The 8,394-nt window shown below is 43.0% G+C and overlaps 1 protein-coding gene across 1 annotated transcript in view; it reads right to left on the bottom strand.

Moving 5' to 3' along the window:
* Positions 1–8,394, bottom strand: part of LOC104273143 (tolloid-like protein 2) — a gene marked incomplete at its 5' end in the record, with an annotated part of 55,477 nt that overhangs the window by 3,695 nt on the left and 43,388 nt on the right. The window contains 6 exon segments of the mRNA XM_009868370.1: position 1; positions 3–82; positions 920–1,045; positions 2,359–2,539; positions 3,286–3,446; positions 5,122–5,247. The exon segment at position 1 is cut by the window's left edge and continues 56 nt beyond it. Coding sequence (XP_009866672.1) covers position 1; positions 3–82; positions 920–1,045; positions 2,359–2,539; positions 3,286–3,446; positions 5,122–5,247 — 675 coding nt within the window.

The following is an 8,394-nucleotide window of genomic DNA, read 5'->3' as shown; positions in this document are numbered from 1 at the left end:
TCTTTCCGGCTGGGGTACTTGTCAGGCCAGTTGGGACTGCTCATCACTCCCTCCGCACTACTCAGCTTGTGCTCACAACCAGCTTGAGAGAGAGATCACAAGACAGCAGAATGGAGACAGGTCTCACGCAGGAACCACATAACATCCTACATGCTCCTCTCTGCCCATCAAGACCCTCAACAGGGCAGAAACAGGGAAGGCTTCAGTCACTGAACAAGAACTTTTAGTATTACTGAATAGTTCTGGTGGGTTTGTCCTGTATGTTTTTGAGCTAACTTTGCAGCTGGTGAAATGGGCTATCTTATTGCCCTAGACCTCATTAGTCTCATCCACTTTCTCACGCTCAGATGAATTCTCTTGCTCATTCACCTCATCTGCCCTGTTGCCAGTGACATGGTGTCCAACCCCTCCACCATGTTGATTCTGGTGTTATCTCAGCCCTGAGCTGTTTTGCGGTCATGGAAAGCTGACTCAGCTCATGGAGAGATCAGGCATGGACCCGGGACCGTACACAGTAAGGCCAGGGAAGCACACAGCATGGGTGCAGAAAGAAAGGTAATTTTGGCAGCAGGACGTGGTTAGATCAGGTCATTCTTTCTCTTCTGACTCAAATCCAATGATTAAATGAAGCAGCAGTGACTAGTCTGATGGTGATGTCTCACAGCTCCTCCTGTCACTAGCCTGACTTCTTTCCCCTTTCTCTGTCCACCCCTCCTGGCCATATAGAGGGACAGGCTGAGGAATGGATCCAGCTGAAAATTAGCCCTTTCATTCCTTTTTCTAGGTAGTTTTTCAGCGATCTGGGGCTTTTTCAAGTGCCTCAGCCTTGTATGCTGTACAAACGTTCCAACACTGTGGAGGGAGCTCTTGAATGCTTGAAGCACCTTGTCTTTCTGAGGGCAAAGAGTGGAGACCTTACCTTCTTTACAGTCATGTCCATTTTCATGCAGCATGAAGCCATTTCTGCACTGGCATACATAGCTCCCAAAGGTGTTAATACATTCATGCTGGCAACCGCCGTTGTCTTTGGAGCACTCATCCTTGTCTGGGCAGGATCAGATCAACAAACACCGAGTTGACAGTGAGAAACAGATTACCATAGTCGCCAGCTGGGAATTCTATGCCCAGACTGACAAGTACCAGTGCTAACCTCCATCCTCTGCTGCTGAATGAGTCAAGTTAGCTTTTTAGCCCAGATACAATCCTCTTCAACTGCATTTCATTCCATAAAATGCATCACAACTGTGTTTTATTGTATAATGTAGGTTTTGAATGGTTAAAGACTCCTATCTAAAAGAATGATATAGTGATGTCTCATTCTTCTAGAATAGAGTCCAGGAAAAGTATCAAACAAATTCAGTATCCTAGGCAAAAATCTACTGGCCATTCTTTATATTTTCAAGTTCCTACATGCTCTGATGGGCCTCCATCTTTAAATATCTCTGTCCAAAGGCACAAGCAGACAGATTAAAAAGAGGATCTAAGGTATGGCCTGCTCCCTGAGGCTGAAATATGCCCCAGTGCTTGTTGACTTCTGCATTCCTGAATCTCACTGTTCTGAACACAGGATCTGCTCATGGTCTCCAGTCCAATTTAATTTATGAGCTGTTTATCTCCAGTTTTAATTGGGCCAGTGTTCTCCCTGGCCCTCATTAACCTCATCCGTCTCCTTACTCCCAAATATATTTCTAGACAAAATATACCCCACCTCATCCTTCCTCTTGTTAGATTTAATAAGCCAAACTTGTAATCCTGATTCTACGCTGCCACTGTCTTAATTCAAGGTCATTTTGCCTGACCATTTTCTTCAAAAACATTGATACTCCTTGTTCTCTGCTGAAAATGCAGCATGAAATTGAATTTCCCCTTCCATATGATGAACAGTTAACCTCCAGAACTGCCTGCCAACAAGGTACATCACTGACACCAAGAGCTACAAAGGATTCAGAACGGAGGATTAGAAACTTCCACCAGCAGGCACTTATTTGAAGAACTGCTACATAGAAGACCTCTGGAAGTTTTCTAACTCTTCTAGTTTCAGAGGAAAAAGCTTTTCTTTAATGATTCCAGGGACAAATAATGTCTAGGTTCAGGTTGATTGCTTCCTGCTGTGGAGGAACTGGAGGCATTGATAAAATCCATGCATCTTGCTAACACCACACTAGGAAACTGGACTGAGAAGTATGCACTGAGAAGTCAAGATGAAAAGTGACATAGCACAGGGCAATCATTATCTTTAGATGTAACTAATCATGTCAGGCTATGCCTGATTTGACAGCAGGTTGAAGAAAATTCACCAAAACCAAGAGGTTCAGTCAGAGGAGACAGCTAAGCAAGTGAAAGAATACAGCCACATACCAGAGAAGTAGTGAACTTTAAAGCCTTTCTTGGAGACAGTGTTGTCTGATTTGAACTCCAGTCTCATGTTGTTGCCATACGACGTAATTATTTCAGGCTTCTCTGAGCCACAGAATTTGCCGTGCAGCTTGGAGTCGGAAGCCAACCCACTACGAATTTCAACATAGTCGTATTTACAGACCTGACGAGAAAGGAGGAGATTTCTCAGCTCTGTGGACTTAGAACAGAGCATTTCAGAGGAAGGGAAGAGAGAGTGAACAGAAACAGCCTTATACTCAAACACAATCCTTACTTCCCCAAATTCTCCTCTGTCCCCTTCCCTTGTTGCCCTGGTTTTAAAGCATGGATGTGTTTATTACAACAGCAAACGTTCAATCTAGCTAACACAACTACTCCGGCCTTATCCAAGAACGTAACTTCAGCAGTCTGCTGAATTAAGAAGGAGCCACTGTTCCCATTTACAGCGGGGAAAGTGAAACCTAAATGCTTTATTCAAATTCCATTGACAGAGCAGACAACAGACTCTTTTACAATAAGTTTTTTGGTTTTGTTTTTTTGTTTGTTTTTCTTTTTATCCTTAAAGACTCTATGGTTAATTTCTAATTATCTTCTTGCAAAGGCAGTTGTGGGGAAGAGGGGTAGAGGACACCTATTAAGGACGGAAACCACCTACAATTACACAAAACTGGTAGAGAAAAGCAGTCCATTTATAACAGAACAGCTTTAATTCTCCCACTCCATAGAGAAAGCAGATCCAGATTTCAAGGAGAATAATAACTGTTATAGGCTCATGGTATCAAGGCAAGGGGAAACAACCCAAAACCCCACCACAGTAAGACAGTCTCCTCTTCCTTGTACCCCAAGGATTAACCCAGCTCTGAGTTAGCCAATAGTCACACCTCTGAGATGCAGGGACTGGTTACGTACATCATTGCCTTCCAGCTCAAACACTTCAAACTGCAGAGAGATCCGGTACTGGGCTGGAGCTACCACCTGCCAGACGCAGTTTTTGTTAGTAGGATATTCCTTGGGCCATCCAGGGCTAGTAATGGTCCCGTTGAGCTTGGTGATGAAGCCCCCACAGGCAGCTGGAAAAGCAATAAATGAACACAAGTTTTACTTGGTTCTGTTCAGACACACAGACTGGGTCACATCATCAGCAAGGAAATGAATGAGATCCTGGCTGATGGCACATTTCAAATCCCAGCCTCCAGAACGGTTTAAAATGCTGGGAGCTGCAAAGAAATCAGAAACCTCACCTGCTATAAATGACCAGTGAAACACACAGAGCTAGGCAGTGGCCCTGAGCACTACTTAAGCCTCTAAGACTCATCTCCTTTTTATTCTTTAGCCTTGGGATCAGTTGGCCCATTGACTTGCAATGTGCAATACATGCACAATAAATCCGGCTTAGTAAATTCACCCACACTCAGTCCTATAAACCTTATTATTTGAACTTTAACAGTAATAAAACAATTAGAGGGCAATGGAATCCTAGGGAAGACACTCCTGTCAATTCTTCAGTGCCCTATTAGATGAGGACTTCATCTTTTCCAGGGAAAATTGAAGACAAAGCCAAAGACTTAGCTCTATTATCCCAGTTTCTTTAAAAACTTAGGCTATCTCATCTTCATCCTCTCACAGCGGGAGTATGGCTTCTAGATCTTCTGCTGCAAAATTCTGTTTGCAGGGAAGCAATTTTTTCTTGCTGTTTCTTGAGAGTAATGAGATATGGCCAGATCTTCAAAACTCGCTGAGATAAAAAGATTCCTGCATCTTGTTCCCAGCATCATTTAGCATTAAGAGAACTAACTCAAGGGGGCAGCTTCAGTATAAAAAGTGCAGCAATCAAATGTGTCCAGAAAAACAAAAGCAATTTGCTCTGATGCGCATCACTATAATTTCAAAGACTATCCTTCCTCTTTGCCCACAAATGAAATGTAAACAGAAGGTTAAAAATGAAGTTCAAAAAATGCTTGGCAAGTTATATCAACTGGCTTGCTCGAAATCACAAGAAATTCTTTAAAAAAAAAAAAAAGTAAAGCTTTCAAAAGTCTTTTGCACACACCTAACTCTGCCCTCAACAAGTCAATAGCAGCCTTCTCCAAACAGTTTGACAAGAGAAGAAGTCAGGGCAATCTGTGTGACTTGGAGAGCACCACCAACAGTGTGTGAAGCTCCCTACATGTCTCGGCTGAAAGGCAGAGCTATAGCAACAGCTGTATTGTAGGTGGGAGCAAACACTTCTTGCGAGAGATTAACTGTATAACATAAAACCGGCAGAAACAGTTTCTATCAAAGATGTAGGTTTTTTCCCCCCATAACAGAAGAAAAGGATTGACTCCTCAGTATGGAGAATGTCCGTTTTTCCATGCTGGAAAAACACTGATATTTTACTCTACAAAAGAGATTTCTTAAAAAAAAAATAAAATTCTGCCTTGGATTGAAATACTTCTGGGCTAGTCAGCTGTCAGGTTGTAATGCCCTCCTTATGCTGCACCATGGGAGAGCTGGTCTGAACAGCAATCCCTGTCCAGGAAGATCAATTGTTTTTAGAGATATACAGTATATTTTCATTTTTTTCCATTAAAACGTGATTTTCAATGGAAAATTATGACAAAAATAAAATTTTCAGGTGGGGGAATATAAATAGAAACAAAGGGGATATAAAAGCAAGGAAAATCATCTCCATGCTTTTTCAATTACATTAGTAGCTGTAGCAGCCATCCTATAGACAGATGCCTCAATCTCTAGGTTACTCACCTTCACAGCTCTTTTTATCAGCTGTCAACTCGTAGCCAGGCTCACAAGTGCATTTGTAGCTGCCCAGTGTGTTCTCACAGTGCTGCTCACACCCACCATTGTCTGGCAGAGAACATTCATCCATCTCTGTCAGGAGAAAACCAGAACATGTCACATTTTCCCAACTGCCCCAAACCTCTCATATTCCTTAGGCAACACTTTTGGACAGAAGGCCCAGAGCACTGGCTGACGAGCCAAGCCCACAGAGCAGGCACTGCACTAAACCTCACAAGTGCTAAAGCACTCCTACCACCAAAATCTACAATTACTGTTAGTGGCCGAGAGGGCTTTTTCTAGACAGGAGTAGAAAAACATGGTCTCCTGTAAAGACTTCTCTGCATTTTCTTCTCCTTTGCCCCTGTTTGGTTTTGTTTGGTTTTGCTTTGATTTTTAAGTTCCTCATGCTCTTGAGAGAATTGAGCTACCAAGGACCGGCCAGTGACGGAGCCCATACTCAGCAGAGCAGGGTACAGCAAAAAAGCTGGGAGGACATGCAAGCAGTTCTTCCTTATCACAGACATGAAGTCTTGCTACCCTAGACTCTGAAGACAGGTTCTTCTAATCAAATCTTAAAAACCCGAACTAACATTTTAGTACAGAGATAGCCAGATGCACTGCTTTCTCATCCTGCTCCCTGATTCCATATGCATGCCTCAATAGATGGGTTTATTAACACAGTTGTGGTAGCTTGGTCTCGGCTAGCAGCCAAACTCCCACTCAGCCACTTGCTCATTTGCCCCTTTGCCACTCCCACAGTGGGATGGAGGAGAAAATGGGAAGAACAAGAGCAAGAAAGCTCCTGGGTTGAGATAAGACAGGCAAGTTACCTGCCTATTACCGTTGTGGGCAAAGCAGATTCAACTTTGGTAAATTTAACCTAAACTGTTGCCAGTTAATATAAATATTTGATTACTGGTTCCAGTATTAGGAAATGAAATCTAAAAAAATCAAGCAATGTTAAAATACTTAAGGAAAACATCTTTCCACACTCCTGTTCCAGGCTGAACTTCACTATACACTTCTGTTCTCCTGGCTTTGTACCACTGCAGCTTATGCTCAGTCCCTGCAGCAAGCACAAAAGTGCAAAGGCAGGAGGGATGTGTGTCTCTCTGCTGCTCCTCCCTTCTCACACTTCTCACCTGCTCCAGCATGGATCCTCCACAGGCTGCGAGGAATATCTGCTCTGCCTGCCACAAAGCACCTCCCCACTCTCCTTGTTGGACCTTGGTGTTCCCTCTGCTGCTTTGCACTTTTTACTCCCTTCTCCTCTCTTCCCCTAGCATTTTTGACCTTCCATAAATGTATTTTCACAGAAGAACCACCAGCTTCACTGATGGGCTCAGCTGTGTCCTGCGGTGGTCCATTGTAGAGCCAGCTTGAACCGTTTGTGCCTGGTGCGGGGCAGCCCTGGACTTCTCTCACAGAGGTCACTTCTGCAGCCCCACACTGCCAACATCTTGACACCTACATCCAATAAAATGCTCCACTAACAGATATTGCTATGTAGATCAGACAGGAACCGTCTTGACAACACTGTCTCTATTCCTTTCATAATTCAAGCTCTATTCCTTTTGTAATTCATTAAGGCCGTGCTGACCCATTGCTCAATCAGCTATGGGTGGCAGTCTGTCGAGTGCCTGCAGAGCCATCTAATTCATTCATTTACTTTGTATAGGCAGTGGCTGGTAGTTGCAGTCCCTCTGGATATGGAGGTACAGGCTGCAGACTTCAGATCCCAGCTTGAAACTCCACACGTAGGCTGCAGGTATGTCTACATAGCTTTTGCAAACTGACATCAGCTCTGTCCTTAATGCACGCTGGCTAGAAGCTGCGTAGCTATGGCTTCTGTAGCGCGTGGTCCCAGCAAAGACACTTTGGTCCTCAGCCAGGCTTACTGGCATGGACGTAACACCTGAACCATCCACAGGCTACAGGGTTTCTGGTTCACACATGTGAAGTCTGGAAGACACTGCAAGATCTAGCCTGCAAGCAAAAAATCCACAGACAATACTCATGTCTGTACTAGCAGTGCACATTTATGCATTTTTTAAAATAAAAAAATAATATTTCTGACTATACTTATCACAAGGAAAGGGTCCCAGGTTCAAATGTGTAACTTTCCTCCTCTACAGACTTGCAAGAGAACTTCAGATTCTACAGACTGACTCGCTGCAGACCAAGTCCCCATGTAGTGCTGTTCCTGGAAGACAGTTCCACCACAGTCAACCTGCACTAACAGCTCCTGAAAAAAGCCAACATGTCTTTAACGAAAAGTATTCTCTGTGTCCTTATGGAACCTGAGAAATTTAAACAAGAAAGTCTTGGCACTGTGAGAATTGTTTAGGGGCTGGAATGAAACAACACAGTATTTGCCAGTGATCTTGCAATCACCCTTTGTCAGGGTCCATTTATATTTCTCAAATCTGTGGGACAATATACTTTGTGAATTAAACTTTATTTAACTAATTTTTTTTTTTTTTGCTCATACATGCGTGTCTTAAGAGTTATGCATTATAAGTTACAAAACCTTACGACCTGAGTAGTGAATAAGACTAGTTTGGGCAAAGCAAATCGAGTCCCTCTTTGTCATGTTTATTTTATTTCTTAATGAGCTCATGAAATAAAGCTTAATTCATGGAGTATATTGTCCTGTAAGCTTGAGAGCTCCAAGCAGACCATGACATTCTTAATGCAAGACAAAAATTAAAGTAAAAATAAATAAAGGACTTATACAATCCAAATATAGGCATTGCAGTTGTTATTTCTGTACAACCATCACGAAACCTAACAGAGTCTCGCGGCAGCTCCACAGGTATTTTCCCAAGCAGTTAGATACTTGGTTTTGGCCTCTATCAAGTCACCAGGATGCTGGTAAAGGACCATGGCTTGGGTCCAGCTCTTAAGAAAGTCTTAGTCTTCATTCAAATGTTCAGTTTAGGAAGACATTTGCGATTCTACCTGCATTCAAACTAAAACTTCTCTGCAAAGACTTCCTTTGTAATAGAACTTAAGCAGAGAGTTGTTTTTAACACTGCTTGGAAAATGCCAACGTCCATAGATAAATGGAGGTCACATTCTGCCCAGCTACGCAACACAAGGCATTAGTGCCTGTGCTAGGACCGAACCAGGAGGCTTTCCTTCTGTCTTAAACAGGGAGGTGGCGTTCATGCCTCAGCATCCAACCTGTCTACACTCTGAAAGCAATTTGCATATAAACTTGATATTGGCAGTACA

Source organism: Apaloderma vittatum, unplaced genomic scaffold, assembly GCF_000703405.1.
Source record: "Apaloderma vittatum isolate BGI_N311 unplaced genomic scaffold, ASM70340v1 scaffold16514, whole genome shotgun sequence".
NCBI classification, from domain to species: Eukaryota; Metazoa; Chordata; class Aves; order Trogoniformes; family Trogonidae; genus Apaloderma; species Apaloderma vittatum.
Note: the sequence above shows the minus strand (reverse complement) of the source record. Positions and strands in the feature narration are given on the sequence as shown.